Source organism: Apostichopus japonicus, chromosome 22, assembly GCF_037975245.1.
Source record: "Apostichopus japonicus isolate 1M-3 chromosome 22, ASM3797524v1, whole genome shotgun sequence".
NCBI classification, from domain to species: domain Eukaryota; kingdom Metazoa; phylum Echinodermata; class Holothuroidea; order Aspidochirotida; family Stichopodidae; genus Apostichopus; species Apostichopus japonicus.
In genome coordinates this window covers 9,144,328-9,166,386 of record NC_092582.1, presented here as the reverse complement: position 1 = coordinate 9,166,386, position 22,059 = coordinate 9,144,328, and the positions used below count along the sequence as shown (strand labels likewise).

At 36.3% G+C, this 22,059-nt stretch overlaps 1 protein-coding gene across 1 annotated transcript; it reads right to left on the bottom strand.

Moving 5' to 3' along the window:
- Positions 1-1,250: 1,250 nt before the first annotated feature.
- On the bottom strand, positions 1,251-22,025 carry LOC139963457 (uncharacterized). Its single transcript, XM_071964236.1, has 14 exons — positions 21,816-22,025; positions 19,130-19,185; positions 17,503-17,614; positions 15,720-15,790; positions 11,521-12,094; positions 10,578-10,738; positions 9,663-9,740; positions 8,530-8,637; positions 7,373-7,482; positions 6,597-6,887; positions 5,187-5,268; positions 4,480-4,686; positions 3,466-3,547; positions 1,251-3,088 (listed from the first exon to the last, which is right to left on the bottom strand). The coding sequence occupies exons 1-14, from the start codon at positions 21,886-21,888 to the stop codon at positions 2,772-2,774; spliced, it is 2,322 nt and encodes a 773-aa protein (XP_071820337.1). The 5' UTR covers positions 21,889-22,025; the 3' UTR covers positions 1,251-2,771.
- Positions 22,026-22,059: the final 34 nt, after the last annotated feature.

The following is a 22,059-nucleotide window of genomic DNA, read 5'->3' as shown; positions in this document are numbered from 1 at the left end:
GTTTAACTGACAACATACACAATGAAAAACTATGGCCAGTATTTCACAAGATCAAACGTACTAGTTTAGATTTAAGGTGAGATTGAGAGAGGGGTATTTTTTCTCGGAGGGCTCTCAATAAGTATGTCACATGTGCAACCCTATACATTGGCATTGTTGTACTCATATTCCACTTTCCTTATCTTACACTGGACTTCACTATCAATGTCAGCACGTGACTGAGTACATTGAATTCATTGAAAAGAGTTGCATTATGAATTAAAATATGGTAACATTTCTACAGCTGACTAATATTCAAGAGGTCTTACATTATATCATCAAACTTGCATAAAAAAAAGGAAAAATAGCTGACAAAGAGATTCTTAGTTTTGATTAGAAAAAGACAGACATCCCTTTATAATACCTTAAAAAGAGAGCAAAATATGTCATCATCTTTAGCTTATCTAACAGAGATTTTTATCAAAAACAAGAGCTACCATTTTATAAATCTGTGATGTCATAGATCTACAAGATTCTGAAACCATTAATGTTTTTTCTCTCTCCATATTTTCAAATTAAACTGTTAACGATGTTCACCTGGTGTTTATACTGAAATAAATCTCATCATTAGGGCAGTTATGGGTTTTGATCTTTTATATATATATTTTTTGGCAAACCCATCTTCATTACAGAAAATGAGACATTGTAATAAATACAGAAAAACATAAATGAAGCACATGTGACTTTATGATGTCATATTTAGACTTGACCAAGTCTTCATCCTGGCATGTGATAGAACATTAAATCTGTCATATCTCCTAAATGGAATAAGACTTTTCTGAGCTGTTTTGGAAAGTTGTTCATGACAGTTATCACTATCACAGAGACCAACGATGGTGGTTAGCTATCTTTGTTTCTCCTTTAAATATACATCTTTCAAACAGAAATCATTAACGATCCCCCTTACCCCACAAATATTACAAAGAAATAACTATGGAATGTACACGAAAATGAACAACAAATGAATTACAAACAACGATACACTAACATTGTGAAGGTTCATAGTGCAAGATGAGATCATTTTACAGCTGGCAACAAATAAAAAACAATGGAGTCTAAATAAACACAATAAAATCAACATTATGCAGCAAAATGTCAATAAAAATATTAAATATGGGAATCTTTTACCAAATTGACTTTTCTAAATGTTGGGTTGGATTGTCCATACTTTCTGATAATAAAGGTCTTTTATTTCTGAGATGATGTAGGTAAACTTTCAATGTTGACAATCCATAGGAAAAGAAGTGTATTAGTCTAACTTGACTAGTCAAAGACGTTAAAAATAATGGTGAAAAAGTTGAAACTTTCCAATCTGTTTTGTGAATGTTTAATAAATAATATACATTGAAAATTCGCTGTGTAAATGAAAATTGTTTAGACTTGAATAAAATAATAGCGACCCTGTAAATAAAATTCAAAGAAATTAGTGAGCATATTCTAGCAAAGGATCTTGCACAGCATTCTGAGATTAATCTAACAACAAATTTCTATCAATCAATGTTACCAAACACCAAGTATTGCTTCAGACTGGATTTGTATTTGCCAGCCAAATATCTAGTACTATGACCCAAAAATACCCAAGGGAACTCAAATAAAGATATTTGATCAAACTAACCCCAAGCTCATTTCATTTAAGATTGTTAAATTATCATTTCTAATCAGTTCCAACGGTGTTAAACCAGGCATTCTTTACATTTGTAGCAATGACAAGCATTTATCCGAACACTGAAAGACCGCAAATTACTGCAGTTTATTCATTTTATTTGGATAAGGTTTGTTGCAAAGTAATCAATGATGTCATACATAGACTATACCAACAGCTGCTCTTGTTTATCTTTATTGAACAGTTGGAGAATAATTCAATTGTTATAGGATGTTATTTTTATGATGGTGTGATCAAGTGACTTCAGCTAAACAGTGATTATAATTACATTAGTTAAAATGCAATGAAATATACAGCAATTTTTCATGTGACTTTCCATGTATGACATCACAAATCACTGCATAAAGTATTTACCAGAATAAAATTAATACATTTCGATATTTTATATTGCAGCAACTGAATTGAAGAGATCTGAAGATGGAAAGTTGGACCAATGTGTTTCTTTCTCATTACTCTGTGATAATTATAGATTTTAAGTTTTATACTTGGGAAACTTTTAAAAACCAAAGGAAGGAAAACCATCCAATAGGTAGAGCAGTAGAGTACTTTACCACAACGGAAACCGATTTTTCAAAAAACAAATTTCTGGAAAGAGCATTTTTAGATTCATCATGTTATAAAATACTATTGAGTTTTGGGAGACAAGCACTGTCCCTCATTAAAATGTCCCTATCCTATCAAATCATGCCAACCTGCATTTTGCTTCATCCTGTGTTTTTGCCTCTTCCACCCAACATGCCCCCCTCACCAAAAGAAGAAAGTAACAAATTCAGTTGTATAAAACTACTTCCACCTAAGCAAGAATATCTTTTGAACATAGACACCACTGGCAATCGATAAAACTTAATGGCACCTATAATAGCAAATTCTTTTTTCATTAAAGTTCAAGCTGAGGTCATTTGGATATATTTCTGTCAGATAAAGTAAAAAAAAAAAGGTGATATTCAAAATAGTTTTCAAAAGAGCAGGAGAAACAAGATTCTGTAAAAAGTGAACACATAACAATTATTTTAATGCACATGGAACTAAATTTACTCAAATTTACTTGGAAAGTCACAAGATTTTCCAATTATGTTTTTGTCACATTGTTTTGAATTGGGAATTCTTTTTTTGGCCGAAATTTCTTGATGCGAGATGGCGACCCCCGAGATGAGGGCGTTGATGCCTGGAATGATCCCGACGGGGAACGTGATGGGGGAGGATGGTCAGAATGGTTTGACGGAGGAGGAGGAGAAGCTGCTTTGTGAGCGTGGGAGGATGATGTGTCTGTCTCGTTTTCCAGGATGCCCTGCTTGAGATCAGGCACCGAGATGGTTCGTGTGTTGGTCACTTCACAATCGATCTGCATCATGGTCATGTGATCCTTGGGCGTGTCCCACATCGATGCTGAAAGATAAGAAAGTCCAAACGAGTTGTATGGAGTTCAAATCCACATCTGAATGCCAGGAATGCTTAATAGGGGGGGGGGGGGCGGGTGTGAGGATTTTCCTTGCTGGGCTGCAAGCGATGCAATATATATATATATATATATAAATATATACATATATAAATATGGTCGTGTGGTACGGACTCTGGTCTGTGACACAAGATCTGGGGGTTCGATTCCTACCTTCGCCTGATGAGTCCCAAATGACGAACCCGGTCGTGTAGTGGAATTTTTCTGGTGTGTTGCTCTTTATGTATTGACTATATATATATATATTCCTCTATATTTTTAACCTCAAGTGCCCTTCCCTTCTGCCTAAACATGAGATAGAACTCACCATTTCCTCCAGCGGGCATCACCAGAGACATCTTGGGTCTTTGAGTGCGGTTATGAGACATGGCGGGTAACAACAGATGATCCTACAGACGAAGAACACAAAGGAAGGTTAGGTTATCAAATAAACAGTTGTTGTATATCTCATCAAAATCATACTGAAACACCGAAAATAAAGGCAAAAACACAGGTGTAAGATGCCACTGAGCCTATGCTGAAAAACACACGCTGTGATTGAATTTAGGTTCCAAATGACACTACGATAGCTAAAAGACTGCCCCAATTATTGACGTTGCACAATTTGAATTTCTATAATATTTACATTAATTTGCCAAAAGTTTTGAGTCCTGCAAAATCTGTTGTTCTGGATTCACATGGTATGGCAGGAAAATTGTGCCACCCACTGCTCAACACCGAGATAAATTCTCCCTCATCTCTCTCCCCCAACCACAAGAAGAAAAGGGGAGAAACACTTATCAATTATGAAGAATCTGGTTAATGCTGAAAGATAATGTACAGTGATTTCATTTAACAATAATAATAATGATAATATTAGGCATTTAGCTACGCTATTCATGGTAACCATATCACAGCGCTTACAAGTTATATTACCCCTGCTCAATGATAACCTGTCCCAGAGACAATCCCTCCAAGCGGCAGCAGTTATATACTGCGCCCAATGACAAGTTACCTCACAGGTACCCATTTAACCCCTGGGTGGAGAGAGGCAAGTGAGATAAAGCATCTTGCTCAAGTACACAATGTAATGAACTAGGCAGGAATTGAACCAGCAATCCTTGGATCACAAGCCCGACGCCTTAGCCAATTGGCCACCACGCTCCCAATCAAACAGATATCATTTGCTTGTTTCTTCCCCCCCCCCCCCCCCAAACAAGTCTCCTTCTGTCTACATCAACTCATCTATCCCTTCCAGGAACCAAAAACAAAATCAAAATTATACAACAGACTGCTTCTCATGACAAGGTGAAATACTACCACAAGTCATGATATAACTAACCCGAGTGAAGGACACAATGTAGTATGTGTCATCTCTACGCTCCAGGGAGTTGATGAGATTCTCGTAGTGTCTGATGAAGAAGCTGTCGTATATCTGAAGCGACCTCTCATCCGATTCCATCTGCCACTTTGCCTCCTGGGCCTTCATCATCTTTTTCCTCCTTTCCTTCCTGACCTTTTTCAACTTTTCATTTGACTTGGACTTTACCTGGAAAAAAGATGAAAAAGTAACCAGGTTTGGTGCTTGAAGAGTGTTTACTTTTGTTAGACTTCAAACACTTTAAAATGGACACTTATTAATTAAAAGCTGGACTCTGCAGATGCAACTAATGAGTCAAATATCTCATTTTTATTTCATATTGCTCTCAGTTGAAATTCCTTGCATTTTACCATTTCTTACAAACGTGATTAAAGAAATCAAATATGGTCACATTGACCAATGATCACTACTACTGAGTTCTGAGACAAGAAAAACTACACGTGAAAACTATTCACATAATTCAATCATCTTATATATACCCCACTGCAATTAACCCGTCCACTTAAAGCTGCTTTTCTTGTCTGCGAAATATATTGTCTTTCCTTTGACACTTCAGAATCTGGAATCACTCCAATAGATGTTATTTAATGTGGTATTTTAGTAATTTTTAGTTATTTTTTGTCAGCTAAAACAAATTGTTTTATAAAACTAATTTCCCCCAAAAATACCTCTTTCTCTTTCTTCTTATTCCCATCTTCTTCATGTAAATGTTCTTTGTTAGGAGCAAGCTTTCTCAAAACATCCAGTAACCTGCAAAATCAAAAATACATATGGAAAAGAGTTCAGGTCATTTCTAGCCATGGCAGGTTTCATTCACAGTATGATCAACATTAACAATTGCCCAATTTATTGGAACCCACTTTATTGGAACCCACTTTATTGGCACCCACTTTATTGGAACTTACCATAATAAAGAACAAACCAAACATGATCTGTCCATGTTGGCTTTATAAAATAGCCTTTGGTGAGAAGTGAGTAAAGTGCTAGTTAGATTACCACCACTGTCCTCAAGGTTTTCCTAAGAACATTTGGGGTTCAGTGGAGCATTTAAGTTAATGTCAATGAGGAATATGATCCAAGTTTCTAGGTAAAATTCTCATCAAGTACAACCAATACCACTTTAAAGTTTCCTACCAAAATGTGAACTTTAATCAAACAAGTTAGATGTCACAGATACAAAATTACAAAAAGATATTCCCCCCCTTTAGAAACATAAATTAAATTTTCTCAAAAGTGAGTACCAAACATGGTTTGTCCGTGTGCATTCATGATATCACACCCTGCTTGCCTCAAGTTCCCTTTGATACAAATGTGACAATGACAAACCAGCAATAACTGGAAACCGCAAGCAGGAATTGCATGCAAGTTTCACCAAGATAACTAGAAAAAAATATTAGTTTCCAGAGGGAAAATAATATATTCATATCATCTATTTTCCCCAAACAGGTGAGAGAGAAGAGGCCAAGTAAAATTCTCTGAAACTAACAGCAATCCTGTCTTACATTCAGGTATACATTAAAGGGTGTGAAGACTCGCGCAAAAAGAAACGTCTGTTGCAGGTAATCTGACCTAGTTTTGAATGAGGTGTTACAGAAGTGTTAGACACTACCATCTATCCCAGAAAATACACACACAGCTTGCTACCATCGGTAATTAGACATACAGCTGTGTACAATACCCACAGCACAGTGTACAAACAATACAGCGATGGACATCTCAGGTCCAGCTAAAGATAACAAGGTATCACGTTTCATTACTGCACTGTCTGCATTTTGTAGCAACACGAACAAAACGTCACTTGCAAGCAACGGAGAGTTAACTTTTTCAGATAACCGCACACTGTTTGGGGCAAGTCTTCGATGCCTTTAATATCTTCGCATAACCAGGCTTTCATTTGTATCTGTCACTTCCTGTCTCAGCTAAGATCATTCTCTTTTTCTACGTTTCATTCTACCCTACTTCAATGCTGCTCGAGAGACTTATAAGCCGCACCAGTTTTGTTCGTCTTTCACCTCCTAATCCTCTCTTTAAATTTCTGAAACCGATTGAAAAGAACCAAACTATGATGATGGACAAACCTGGCACTGTGAGACGATTCTGGTTCATCTTGGAGGAAGGAGCAGTTGAGAGCTTCCTGTATCAGTAATGCCTGCTCCACCTCTGCTAGTCTCATGAGATGTTGCGATGACTCATCGTGAAGTCTCAGTAACGTTTCGTTGTAGTACTGATCCTTGATGATGTCTGCCATGTCTGGTGGAGACCGTGCTGCGCTCGCATTCTCAAAGTCTCCCTCGAAACTGAGCAGGCTTCGGCCGTGATGCGATGATGTGAGAATGAAGTCATCGTTTCTGGTATTGCTAGTTAAAAGGCTGAGGGTAGACGACAGGAAAATAATTTAGGGGGACATTAGTTATAAGTTTTTTATTCATACATTAATCATTACAGCTGGTTAATGCATCTGATCAGTTGTACCAATACACATAGAATTCCCCTTGGTATGACCGTACTATTAAGAATGCATTACTCCTTCAGCCAGTACAAGAACATAATATTGAGTTGTGCGCACAACGCTACTGATCACTGATCCTCAAATTTCTTTTCAACCGCAGTTTGACAGAAGTTTCTTAGGGAACCCTACCAGTCATCTCATATCAAAGAAATGCAAAATATAGCCTAGGGTTGATTTCGATAGAAACGGAAATATTACAATATCAAGATTAATCAAAAGTCTGACTGAAAGGCATAGCCGCTGTCCTCCTGAAAGGTGATATTATGTCTTTTCCATGAAGATTTTTTAATCGTATACTAATATCAGATCCTTTACCCCCAAAGGACCAATTCTCTCATTTCTTACCTGAAAGGTGATAGGTTAACTCCGATAAATAATATCACAGTTAGAAGGCACGTCACATATTTCCCTGACATTGATGGGCTGCTTGGAGACAGGCACCTGAGGCTCTCCACCTGTTATAACAAAGATGAAGCAAAGATTACAAAATTTCAAACACGTAACGTCTCAAAGTGTAGCATATAATCAACAAAATATGTTAACAGGATAATGTCTTGAAATGACCACAGGCACTCGATCTTAGCAAACAAACATGTCCAACTTTGTCAAGTTTTTACTTGCGTGCCATCAATAACTTAATGATTTATTATGATCATATCTTTTGCATAACGGTGGGTGGATTGGTGTCATACTATTATACTTCAACAATTTCAGATACTTGACTGTGCAAAATTTTGGGGGATTGCTCCCAGTACTTCAAATGGTTATAGCTGTCAGACAAAATTTTAGGATTTTTGTTGTTTTTGCTTGATTTGCAGACAGGATCAAAACTACATTAGTGGGGCAGGAAAACCACTTCTCAACCTCTTCCCATTTCAAAACCTTTGCCCACTTCACAACCTCTTAGTCTGCAAAGCCAGGAGTTCCTGAATGAGAAAGATATGAGGTGCCAAAAAATGACCTCTAAGTTTAAACATACTGCTGTCTTAGAACTGACTCATGACATAAAACAAGCTTCTGTAATATCTTTACATCGTTAAATGATTTTAAATGGATCAGGGAGTGTGTGCAAACTTGTATTTTTTAATTTTTTAAATTCTTTTTAGATCCTCCTGCAAGCAGGAACTCGCGAAGAAGCCATCATTGGCTTATCAAAGCTGCAAGCTCACAGAAGTCAGTCTCTTAGATTCACCTTTAACGTCCATGATTATGATTTGTCAGCAACTCTGTAACTGGACGACATACATTAATCTTGGAGTGACTCAAACTCGGGACCTTATGGTTGAAAGGCACCGGCGTTAACTACTGAGCCAATACTCCCTAAGCAAACGGTAAAAGTTTGTTGACTTTCTTGATTAAGTGGTCAGCCTGTAGTTTCAAGGAGACATGTTTTACCTTCTAAACTATTATTTCTCAAGAATTATCACTACCATATATGCTACACCATCTTCTCTGAATACAAGTATTCAAACAGTCTAATCTTATCTCACGACCTAACGTACCTCCTCCTCAAGAGCGCACAACCTCTTCTTGAGTCCAACGTTCTCCTCTTTAAGCATCTCATTCTCCATGGCAACATCCTGCATCTTCTGTTCCAACAGTTGAACATACTAAAATTGGAAACATTGGGAATTGATATCAGCACAGGTCTATTATTATTATTATTATTATATATACATATAGTACATTTAGTCTTGCTATCTCATCTATCTACATGTAATGTAGAAAAGGTAGATGAGATATTGTACATAACCCAACAACAAGAAATGTAAAGGAGTGTGTACGTGAGTGATTGTGTGAGTGAATATATCTGTGAGTGAGTAAAAAGTGCATCGCGAACTACTGCTACACCGTAAGTCCGATCAAGTTCAAACTTGACCATGTAAAATCATGACTGCGTGATTGATGACATCATATGTCAGAGGTCAAATATTATGTATAGTTCAGTAGCTTCTTGCTTTTCATTTAACCAAATCCACTTATCACAAAGATTTTTGTCATTAAGACTGTGCAATGATCCGTTTGACCTTTTTCAAGTCCATTGGTCCCAAACCGTGAAATTACTTGATATTTAGACTCAACGAGTAATGACCATGATCATACTGAGCCCTGATCTCACAAGCAAGTAGGCTATGCTCAAGGAATGATTTACTACTCACATCTTGTACGACTATTTAAAAATTGATGAATATGCTTCCAATACAATACTGAAAAGGAGATGGTCCTGTGTAAAACAATACTGATTACATGTATGCACTTGTGTAGTAATTTTCCCAAATTTGCACATATATCATATGCAATACTGGAATAAATTTACACCCTGTATGCTAGGTATCTACTATGACAGTACGGCACGTCTAACGCGAAATGTCGGTAGCTCTCGTGATTTTGAAGCAAAATTTTGATATGGGTGATAACTTTGTATCACTCTGACCAAGGCATGTGATATTCCATGATGACTGCATTTCTGACTCAAAAAGTTTCATAAACTGCATTTGTAAGCGGAGTAAGAGAGTAACATTGATGCAACAAACCACGTACCACAATCTTTTATAATTAATATCTATTAATGTGTATTGTGTCATCTTCAAGACATCCCATGCCTGCATCTCATGATCTGCAATATTAAACTCACCTCTTTCTTCTTCTTCCGGGACAGAGATGCTGATTCCCGATTCTTAATCATCCTCTGCTGTCTCTTCCAAGCCATCATCTGGACAAAAACAAAGATGAAATGAAACTGATTGCACCATTTGTGATATTTCTTTTTACTTATCTTTGCCTCGATATTCACATATTTTTCACTTTACTTTTAAACAAGGTTACATTGGTCTACTACTTTACCAATTAGTGCACAGACTTTTCCACTATGACTCTTACAGGGTTAAATCAATATTGGCACAAAATAGGCTAGAAAGTCTGATTATGGTCACTCATGCTACATCTTACACAAGAACTTTACTACCAGAAACATGAGATATACAAGATAATTCTTTTCTGGGGTTGGAAGTTGGAAGGGTTGGAGTTGGAACTTTACTACCACCCTCAATGTATTTTTCCTCACCCAAACATTTGTTTGTCTTACTAAACACTCCTCGATGCCCTGGAAGTAACCTTGGAGACAGAGTAACCTTGGAGATAGGGGACCAAAAGGAAAGTACTTTAAAACTTCTAGCAATTTGGACACACTTAAAGTTGGATCCAAAACTGATGATCTTTAAGACCTCATGTTATGAGGAAGTTACATGCAGTATCCAATAAATGTTACAAAAAATTATATACATCATGTACAACCTTTGCATAAGAGAAATTTTATATCTTCAAGATAACAATTTAGGCTACTTCCAGCCCCAGAAAAGAATTATTTTGAATTATCTCATGTTTCTGGGTGTGACTCGGACTTGATCTTTCCAAATAATTGTGCAAACAGAAGAAGCATCGACTATTAATCTGTTTGTGTGTGAATGCAGCACACACTGGTGTTACACACAAGTCACAATATTTAATAATTCAATTTTTTTTTCCGTGATTGAAAGAATCAAACACAAACCTCTTTTCCATCGCTAATATCCTCCGGGGGTTGAGGAGACAGGCTTGGTCTTACAGCACTGACTGTTACAGTTTGCTGCATTGGGACGGTCCCCTGGCAAGATGTCTTTAGGTTGCAACCACCACCATTAGCACTCTGACTGAACACAATAGCCTTGGCAGCTGTCAAAATAAAATGATGTTTCAGTGTGAAGAAAAAAAATGGCACAAAATAATGACAAAAAGAAAATGAGACTATACCAATGCTGCCTATGTAAACTCTTTACTGAGTCAGTCAGTCTGTCAGTCAGTGAGTCAGTCAAGTTATTTAAAAGAAATAAAGCATTTATTTGAGTTATCACAATTAAGGGTTAATAGGATTGCATATTATTCGCTACATAGAAGATGTAAGCATGCCATGCATTAGGGAGACTTTCCCTCAGCTTACCAAAACCTATAAGCATGCCATGCATTAGGGAGACTTCATTAGCTAACCCAGACCTATAAGCATGCCATGCATTAGGGAGACTTCATTAGCTTACCCAAACCTATAAGCATGCCATGCATTAGGGAGACCTCATTAGCTAACCCAAACCTATAAGGATGCCATGCATAAAGGAGACTTCATTACTTTACCCAAACCTATAAGGATGCCATGCATTAGGGAGACTTCATTAGCTTACCCAAACCTTTAAGCATGCCATGCATTAGGGAGACCTCATTAGCTAACCCAAACCTATAATGATGCCATGCATAAGGGAGACTTCATTACTTTACCCAAACCTATAAGGATGCCATGCATTAGGGAGACTTCATTAGCTTACCCAAACCTATAAGCATGCCATGCATTAGGGAGACCTCATTAGCTTACCGAAACCTATAAGGATGCCATGCATTAGGGAGACTTCATTACTTTACCCAAACCTATAAGGATGCCATGCATTAGGAAGACTTCTTTAGCTTACCTGACATCTGGGTCACTGCTATGGTTGCCGGTACACCGTTCATTTGGATTCCTTCGACTCTTGGTACGATTGGTGGGTGTATGGTAATCCCATTGGCGTCCCTCTTTGGGGCAGGTGCAAGACCCTTTCTGGAGCTAATCCTCCCTCCAGATTTGATCGTACCATTGGCAAGTCTCTTGGTACCACCGTTTACCACTTGTACCTTGATACCGTTGCCTAACCCGTTGGTGGTCATCACCACCTTTGGCACACCCTTGTTATTTCCAACAAGGACCCCATTTGACGTGGGTACTAGATTAATGTTTCCATTCACAATCTGATGTCCTTTGTGAATGTTACCATTCATAATGTGAACCTGGTTGGGCACCGCAGGGTTCCCACCACTACTCCGCACGATGAAACCATTTTGAGTCTGCGAGGTCGGTAATTGTATGCTGCCATCAACCAAATTGAAATGGTTCGGGTTGTCTTGATTGTAACCGTTGAGATGAGCTGAAGCGACAGAGGGGTAATCCTCATGGGGAGGAGTCAGGGGTGGGGATTCCAACTTGACAAGAAGTTCATGTTGAAGAATCTGTGTAGGGAAGAAAAGAACTTGCATCAGTTAGATTTAAAAATACGTCGATGTCAAGGATCAATATTTTCTTTGAATAAAAGAGAGAATTATTATTCTAATATTACGACGACTGCCAAAACCGTCAAAACAGAATCATCCAATCCACATGACACGTTACAAAAAATAAGTCTATTCTGAAAGGCACACCAAGCAAGTCTTGAGTGACCTGCAACAACCACGTTGCACCATTCAAGCCTATTTGCCCCCCAAGCCCCCTTATAGGCTTACTGAGACCAGGAACAGAATCGGTTACTTCCTGCCAAACTTGAGTTCAGTCTTAACCTACCGCTGTACTATGCATCGAACAATTACACATGTATGGTTAGTTTATCATCTTTCAGATGAGGCTGACATGTCAAGTCCTGTTTTGCCTCAAAGCATTAAAACAACAAGTCTTCAAGTTTTCCATTTCCTATTGCACAATAAATGTTTATATCAGCTATTTAATGGTCGACTCATCACAGTGGCAGATGTGCAACAAATGTTACAAAGTATCAACACTTCTTGATGTTTGAGGGTTTTGTTATCATTTTGGTAACCTTTGCATCGTTCAATAATACACACAGATCCACATCAGTTTGAATATAATTCTCTAAATCACACTTATTTTGCAAATTAAAATACTGCAAGAAGGAACTGGCATAGTAATTTTCAGTAAAGAACAATACAAGACTGGTTTGCTTTACAGCGTTGAAAGCTGCTCGGCCACAAAAATGCAATAACTATTGTTGACATTTGATCTAAATAAATACTTTTGATTTGTTGAGGGTTCTACTAATCATGATGATACCATTTTTGCCATGAGCATTCATGAGCTTTGTCCATTTTCATCACAAATTTCATTCCATTGATGTCATAATGTCTAGCGACATTAGGCGGGCCTTTGATGTTCCACAGCAATATCAGAAAGCGATGGATTATAGTACTTTAGAATAAGACCAGAGAAAGATGTTGACATTTTGGTGACAATTCTTTCTTTCAATGGTTTCTACTGTATGTGCACTGTGTGCAGCTGTACACACAATTCTGAGCTCAAAAGTTTATATTTATATGTACAGCTTCAGGTACACCACATAAAATATTCTCATGTGTTGTCAAAACAGCTAATTCTAAATTCCAGCTGTGAACATATAGCTATTGTTTAAACAAAGGAAGCTAAATAGGTAAACAATTAGTGAATTTCAAATTAAAAGGAAAGAGAAAAAAACACTTTATATTACCATTCCAAAGTCAGGTGTGTACATATATATATAAAGTGTAACGCTGTTACTGTAGAGTTGTGGAGCAATGGGAGTTCTTGTGTGGCCGGTGTGGAACAATTGTGATACAGTAGTTTAATCCCCTTGGAATTATATAGGGGTTATCTCTCATGGCACTAAGTAAACCAGTTGTAATTGTTGGCAGATTATGGCTTTTGGGGCTGCTCCTATGGATGTGGTATCAGGCTTATCCTGGGATTGTGATGTAACACATGTGATATTTTCTAGGGATACTCATGTGATCACATTCATCTCTGTAAAGGAGTACAATTGTTTGGGGATGGTAGGAATGCACTGTATTATTTGTGTATTATGGCTTAAGTTAAGTTGTAAGGTAATTACTGGCCAATTTCAATACTACATCTTAGGCCAAGAACCCTGAATCGGCTGGCCGGCGCTAGTCACGGAGGAAAGTGTTACAATATATATATATATATATATATATATATATATATATATATATATATATATATACTGTATTAAATCCTTGATTTTCTCTCCATTCTTTTGTCCATCTGCATGCCATGAGATGTAGTAACTGAATGTATGATCTTAAGTACTTTGCAGAGACAATCCAAGTATTGTATATTACTAATGACTAATGATTCTATAACCAATGATCATCATCACCACCCGCACTGATGTAAAAGTATAAACCACAATCATGCTTCACCACTGAATATGATATTTCCAAATTGTGGTCTCCATTTTGTGTGTTACAGGCATATTCTGCCAAATACTTGGATTGTGTTTCACATATAGGTTTTCCATGGAATTCAGAATATATGACAATGAAAAGAGTTTGGCAAATCAAATTTATGTTTTAGCAAAATTTTATTTTGCTGGCAGACTTGGATAGTTTTACATAGTAGTACATATCTTCTAGATCGAAGATTTGTTGCTAAGGTTTTGTGAGTGACTTATATTATTTTGGTAATAACAGGAAAGACAGTGACATCATCAGAGCAGATGAGCCGTAAAAACCAATCCCAGACACTATTTATGCAGAGAGAACGTGTAGACAGTTCTTCATTTCGCTATTGTTGCTAAATAAAATACTCCTAGTTTTATGTTTTAAATGTAAACATGCTAAAATAAACAAATATGAGACTAACTAAACAAGAGTGTTTTCAAGAGATGGCATAAAAACATCAGACTGCCCATGTAGGTTCCGTTTTGCTTTCTCACTACAGGATTTTCAGGAAAAACACTGATTGAATACTGTAGCTTCAACCAACCACATCTCTAGCGGAGAATAAAATTGATACCGAGATGGTGGTTCTTCACAAAGCATTACAAAAATAAGTTGTTTCCATGATTGAGAATGTTTGTCACTGGACATTCCAATTGTGTTCAATTCAATATCGTAGGTTCACTGTAGGTCAAAAAATAGATTAACGCTAGACCATCTAGAGTTTTGGCAACTTTTATACCCATTAATATTACATGCTAATCACCATTAAAAAATCACATTTTACCTAGTAAAATACCGCAAGAAGAAAATAAAATAGCAATTTCCACCCTCAGACAACACAGCTGTATCAGTGTGCCTTAATACATATTGTAATCTGCTGAGCCATAGAAAGCACTAATATTGACATTTCATATTGAAATAACGTTGAATTGTTGAGGGTCGTAACCAATGACAACTTTGTGGACACGACTATGAATTTTTATCCACTTCATCACAAATTTTGATATTGTATGTATTGTGTAATGAACAGAAGTCTGTCTAAAGTTACTGTCACTTTTACTAGTACCCTATAGTACTTACACACATCCAAACCACTACCTATGTACCTGGTTTCAGTGTATCCCAATCATTCATATCACACTTAACAGACTGTTCCAATATTTACCATATCCTATTATAATGCATTATTTTTGTATTATTGTACATGTGTTATGTAATAAATAAAAGTCTGTCTAGAGTCACTTTTACTTGCCTATAGCATTTATCTACATCAATACTACTGCCTATCTGGTTCCAGTGTATCCAAACCATTCATTTCACATTAACAGACTGTTCTAATACCATCTCCTATTATAATGTATAACTAACAGTAACACCAGATGGCACTTTATCAAAGAGAAAGCTCTACAGGAGCTTCAAAACCCCTGCAGCAAGGCTGAATCAAAATAAAAAATAGAAATTATCTTAGCAGTTAGCAGTACTTTATCACGTGAAACTGGAGTGCCTATTGTGTGTAACTGCACAGCACAAAAACATATATGTACTATGCAGCCAGGCTGCGGGGTGATGCAGCCCTGTCAGTGTCCTATGTTTGAGACATTAATTTAAATATACTAAGTAAACTACACACCTGGCTGGACTGAGACTCTGTTGAACACTGAGATAGCTGAGGTGAGCATGGTTCACCTTTGACATCAACGTCTGTGAAAAAAAAATAAAAATAATGAAAACATCTTATAAATTTTACTAATTGTAATATTTTCCTGAGATACTGTACTGTGGAACTCATCGGATGGGAAATATTGTTATTTGTGCAATACTTCACATTCTTGTAGGCGTTTACATTTACAGTACTTTGTACTGTGCATGTTGCAAAACAGTGTGTCAAAAATACTTGATTCTTCAAAATTAGGTTAAAATTACAAATTGAAAGATGTTTGTTACTGAACGGTCACTTTAAAGTAAATTGCTGTACAGTAATTTTCCATCTGATATGTCCGAGGCTAGACAATTTTCCAAAATAGGTAAATTACACATGTATATAAATTTATACTAAATTATTCATAACTTTAAAGCACAACTTTCTATTGGAAGTTTAAATTCACGATATTGTTTGCAAATCAGCATCCAAAATCTGCATTTAAAGGGTAAGTGCTCTTCCAATTGAATAGCATACTTTCTCTTTAAAGTTCTACATAAAAGTTAATGATTGTAAAACAATTCTGAAAACGGTCCATTGTAAGAAGTACGGGTAATGTTTCCTTTCACTCCTTCCCACCAACTTAATTTGATTTGTTCTGTAACGTACAGGGTGGTACGTATAGAGTTTCAATAATATACGATACTTCTGACTGTACTTAATGATAACTACAGTACAGTAGTTAGTTAGAATAACTTGCACTTTTCTGAAAAATGATGACATATATGTGTGTGTGTGTACATACAGTAGCAATGTAAGATCATAATGAATATGGTGAACAAATGCCAAATTTAAGGAAGAGCAAATGAGATTTTAACCCATGTAGCAAGCAAATGTTGTTCAATAGTGTACAGTGCTGTTGCTGTGTTAAACTCAGTTTAACAGAAGTGGGGTCTCCAAAGTCAGGGCTATAAATCAATGGACAAATTCCAGTGGAAGTCACAATTTGCATGTAGATACAAACTAGGCACTTGCGTTTTCCAGTAGACATTGTTCAGAGCATTGTAACATGTGATAAGCGTGGCTAACAATTGTGAGTCAAATATTAGGCATTATCTGTACCTAACATTTATAAGCCATGTATTAATTACTGCTTATTTTCAGCAAATATTAATGGGTTGCTCTCATAAGCCTTTACAGTAACTGACATGCACTGTAATTCATGAAAATATAAGCCATTCCAGCTTTAAAGCAAAATAATTTTGCCTTTACTATCAAGTGGCTAACGTTGTGAATTTCTAGGTTTGGAAGTAATGCACTACGTGTACAATGAACCATTATGGTACAGTGTATAGTACAGTTTGAAAAACTTCTGAGATTTTATTGGACAGACAAGTTACTCGACTCCTTGAAATATAAATGAAAAGCACAAATGAAAGGTCTTGTAACTGTTCAGACAAGTACTGTATGACGGTTCACTGAATAATGATTTCTTTGTGACAATATTGAAAGTTTTAATGACACTTTTGCTACTTGAATATGAAATATCCAACAGCAGCAGAAACATGAATGTATATTGGCCATTCATGTGAGCTCTTTGAACATCAAGCTTTTCATAATTATTAATTCACAATTTGTTTTACCACTTTGGAGGGTAATAGAAAAAGAAAACAAATACAAAACTTGAATTAAAATTAATTTAACCAAGTTGTTCATTTAATGTCATATATATCTGTTTGTGGCAGCCCACTGTTGTTAGGAAATGATCACTCACCAACTGTTGCTGCAAAGTCGTCATCTAAGCCGTTCCATGATTTTGTAGAGCTGTCGGAACTAACATCGTCTTGTGCACTATAATGCTGTGAGTCAAGGGTGATGCCAAAGCTCTGTATACATAGCATGCAAAAGAAAGAGAGTGAATGCTTGATAAAATATGTATCATGAATGGATTCGGTCGCTCTAATGTACTGTATATACCTTGTAAGCTCTGTGCACAACTTGTTCAGTAACAAAAATACTGTACGCCACAATTTGCAACAGTACTGTATTTCAAAACCGAAAATTTAGAGCACTTTCTGTGAATGTGAAGTTTTCCCAACAGAGTGGCAAGACAGGTTTGTGCATTGTTAGTATTTTGCATGTTTACTGTACAAGTTCACTATACTCAGATACTGTATTAAACTGAACCTTAAAAGTATGCCGTATTCGCCCTAAATATGCTCCATATTCAAATATGGTCACCTTTGGTCAAAATTCTTTAATTGTTTTTATTACAACCTTCGACGATATTTTCCTGACTTAGACATTCAGTCATCTTGTGGTGTTCCTTAAAAATGTTGGAGAACAATTTGGAGAGTAAAGACCTCCAGGAAAAAATACTTTTGAAAACTTTACTAGCTTCCTTTAAATCTTACTTCAAATACGGTACTAATCTTATAACGTTTATGTCGGAACATGATTTAAGGAAAACTATATATGTATTCAAGTCTCTTTTAAGATATAATAAAATGTAATTTAATTGGCATACTTTCTACATTTTCAAACCTGGCTAAATTGTCATTCATCATAAATGAATCCTATTATTTACAGTACTGTAGGTTAACAATGAACTACAGTAAATGGGAACATAAGACTCTGAATTTTGTCAAGAAGAAAAATACTTTGGGTATTGGGTTCTGTGTAAGAAACTGAGCCTATAAAAACATCTTTGAACTTACAAGTACATGTAGCAACTTGACCATTTTGCATAGCAGTTTTCGATGCGATACAGGGCAAATAAAGGCTGAGTAACACCTCTTTTTCTAAGCTTAGACCAAAATGGATGACAGCAAAAGAAGGAACTGACACTTAAATTTCCAGAACAAAGGAAGTCCATTCATCTCATCATCCCCATTTTTTATTTGTGACAAATGTTTATATACTGAGGTCATATGATCATTATTTAACTTTCTATAAATCTTATAATATCCTAGTTTACTGAAAATTGCCCTGGGCTACTTTAAGCTTTAAAATTAAACACATATCACTGGCATTATTAAGGGGGGGAAAAAAAAAAAAAAAAAAAAAAAAAAAAAAAAACATTAACAAACTTCAATCCAACTACAATTAGGTTTTCAATGAACTTTTGTAAATTACAGACTTACTGTAAGTATAACTTCAATTAATAAAGCACAGGAAACTTAGCATTCAAGATGTATTGATGTAGACGCCCCAAGGATTGTACACAATCAACCAAGGGAAATTTACTGAATAGCATAATTTCTTTGAAATAATTTAGGAACTTGTAATGAATGGATCAACTGCTGTTTATGAGGAAGTTCATTCATGAATTCATAATCTTATTTGTATCCCTAAGGAAGTGAATGTTGAATGAATGGTACATCGTGATCTGCATTCCTCACCTCTAAAGAAGTTACTTCACTCGATACATCTTTATGGATAAAGTCACTTTGGAAACCTGGAGAAGAAAGTAAGACATAGAAACTGAAAAATTAATCAATATACTTAAAATTGAAACACACTGAAGGAAACATGCTTAAAACAAGTCAAAGCAGTGCACATAAGGTGCATTAAAGAAAGTATTTGTGTAACTTTTCATTAAAATTAAGCAGAATAAAAAAGAAAGAAAGAAAAAAATTCCCTAAAACTTTTTAAGCTGCATATTGCAATTAATGTTGTCACATTCAATGTTACCATATTTCACCATCTAAGGCATGATAGATAAAAACATCAACTATTAGTCTTTAAATATTTCACAAAAGAATTATGAAATTTGGCATAACATGGAAGGTTTTCAAAAATCAAATGAAACAATGAAGCCCTTGTCAACACCTTCTGCAGACATTTAGCCTAGGAATAACTTTTGGGGTAAAATTGTTGGGTTAAATTTTTGATTTGGGGTAAAATGGTTTTATCAACAAACATCTCCTAAATATATTTAAAGACACACCACTCAAGGTAACACTGCAGTTTACATTATAGGATAGGCCTGCCTACTACAATTTAAGAACAACAGAAGGTATACTTCTAAAGCAGGGGTTCCCTAACTGGGGTGCATGGACCCCCAGAGGGTGTGTGGTGAGACGCTTCTGAAAGTCAAAACTAGAGTACATTTTGTTGAACTAAAATCTGATACTGTATATAATTATTGTACAAAAGTCGTACCTATCGACAAACCCAATTTTCGCGTTCCATACGCATACTGTATGTTGCCATAGTAGTACCGTACATGTGATTAATAACTGAATTATGAAACAGGCACAGACCGCATGACTTTGGTGAAGTAGGTGTACGCATGACAGTACATCATGAATGAAGATAAAGAGCTGATCTTGATGTTCCAAATAAATATTTGTTCACCTCTTGTTTTTGCTCATTACAATATTAAACGATGAACTTGATCTTTCATGAAGCACTGTTATGTGTATTATAGTATAATAATGGCTCAGATTGTGCCTCGAAAATTTGGGTGTTCGTGGACAACTCTGACATCCACAGGGGGTTCATGGGGGGGTAAAGTTAGGGAATCCCTGTTCTAAAGATAGGCCAAACCTTAAACCTACCTGGCCTAGCTTGAGTATCGTAACACCAGATTGTGAAAAGTGTAACAAAACTTTTGCTTCAAGTTCAGCGTTGATGTTCGGGGAGATAACGAACATGATGTTCAGTCAAAATGGTTAAAAGCACACAAGGAAAAAAACACACACAATGAATCTGAGCAAAAATACGGAGGTCATGTTAAATTTTTTTTTTTTAGATTTGAGCTTAGGCTTCATAATTGACGCACCTTCGTAATTGAAGCACCTTCACATATTACTAGCAACGATACAGAGGCAATATCAACTTTGCGCAGGGAAGCAGAGTTACATACAGAGTTTGAATCCATTTCAGGTATGTGCTGATCGAATTGTGAGTGTTTTAAAACTTAGTTGTAACACCCTCCCTTCAGTTTTTCATGTACTTTTGGCATTTGGAAATCTTACTCCCTAGTAAGAATAACCAAACTTACCTCAACATGATTCCACTTCTCTTTTGGACCTGACCTGTCTGAGCATAGAGGCTCCAGTAGCAAACAGCATCCGTAGTCAATGGATGTATAGTTAAAATTCAAGTTACAGTTAGCTTATCGACGAATGTGTCAATTTTGGGGATTAAGTATGAAAGAACTTGACATGGCAGACATTTGGTGGTCAAATTTTGCTCAATTGTACGTTGCGTAGACACGCAACAATCTATTTTGCGATCATTACATTTCTGAGGAACTGCACATATAAAAAACAAAGTGGCTATTCTTACAACTAGTCATAAGAATAATTTATAAATGCGCATGCGCAGTTGCTCTAACGTGGCTATTTTTACGACTAGGAGTACTATTTTTACGACTAGGAGTAACAATAATTTCCGGTTAGGGTTAAGGTTAGGGTTAGTGTTAGGTTTACCGTACTACATGCAAAGTTGCTTTATTTACTTAACTGCACTTGAATTTGCCGATGTCGTAAGAATAGTTTATAAATACAAAGTGGCTATTGTTACGACTAGTCGTAAGAATAATTCCCGACTACACATGCGCAGTTGCTATTTTCATGACCAGGAGTACTATTTTTACGAGGAGGAGAAACAATAATTTCCGGTTAGGGTTAGGGTAAGGGTTAGGATTGAGGTTTAGGGTTATGTTTAGGGTTAGGGTTACCCCTACTACATGCGCAGTGGCTTTATTTACTTTACTGCGCTTGAATTTGCCTTTGTCGTAAGAATAGTTTATAAATAATTGTTACGACTCGTTGTAAGAATAGCCATGGCCTTATAAATAATTGTTACGACTAGTCGTAAGAATAGCCATGGCCTTTAAAAAATGCATACAGTTGAGTGATTTGGATTTTTCCTTGATAGATATAGTTGATCAAATCCTTACGTGCGTCCATTATCAAATTAAGCCCACCATGCTACTGTAACTACTGTAACTAGTGTAACACTAGTAACAGTAGTAGTATTACTGTTAAGTGTTAGGGCCGAAAACCCGTGTTAATTTAATAAAGGATCGTTCATGTTAAGACTACGGAAAGCATTAGACCTACAGGCTACACTCACCCCAGTCTTCGGCAGACAGAAAATTATCCTCGAGAAACGATGAGCTAACATCTGTAGAATAATCGAGGGCCATTCTCGCCCATTACAATCTTTTCAACATGAAATTTGTACACAGTTGAACTCTTGTGTCACGGCCGTTGCATGGATTTGCACATACGAAATAAGTTTTGTTCCTTATGTCTTACTGCTACAGTTGCTTGTAGAATCAGTGCTCAAAACGTATTTACTACTACGCCTATTAGTA

Bases quoted from the DNA above. Each gene is read 5' to 3' on its own strand.
- LOC139963457 (XM_071964236.1), bottom strand. From the start codon at position 21,888: ATGGCCCTCGATTATTCTACAGATGTTAGCTCATCGTTTCTCGAGGAT. The intron at 12,095-15,719 runs GTGTGTAGTTTA...TTCCCTACACAG, and splicing joins CAGAGTCTCAGTCCAGCCAG to ATTCTTCAACATGAACTTCT. The intron at 6,888-7,372 runs GTAAGAAATGAG...GTCTACCCTCAG, and splicing joins GTTAACCTATCACCTTTCAG to CCTTTTAACTAGCAATACCA.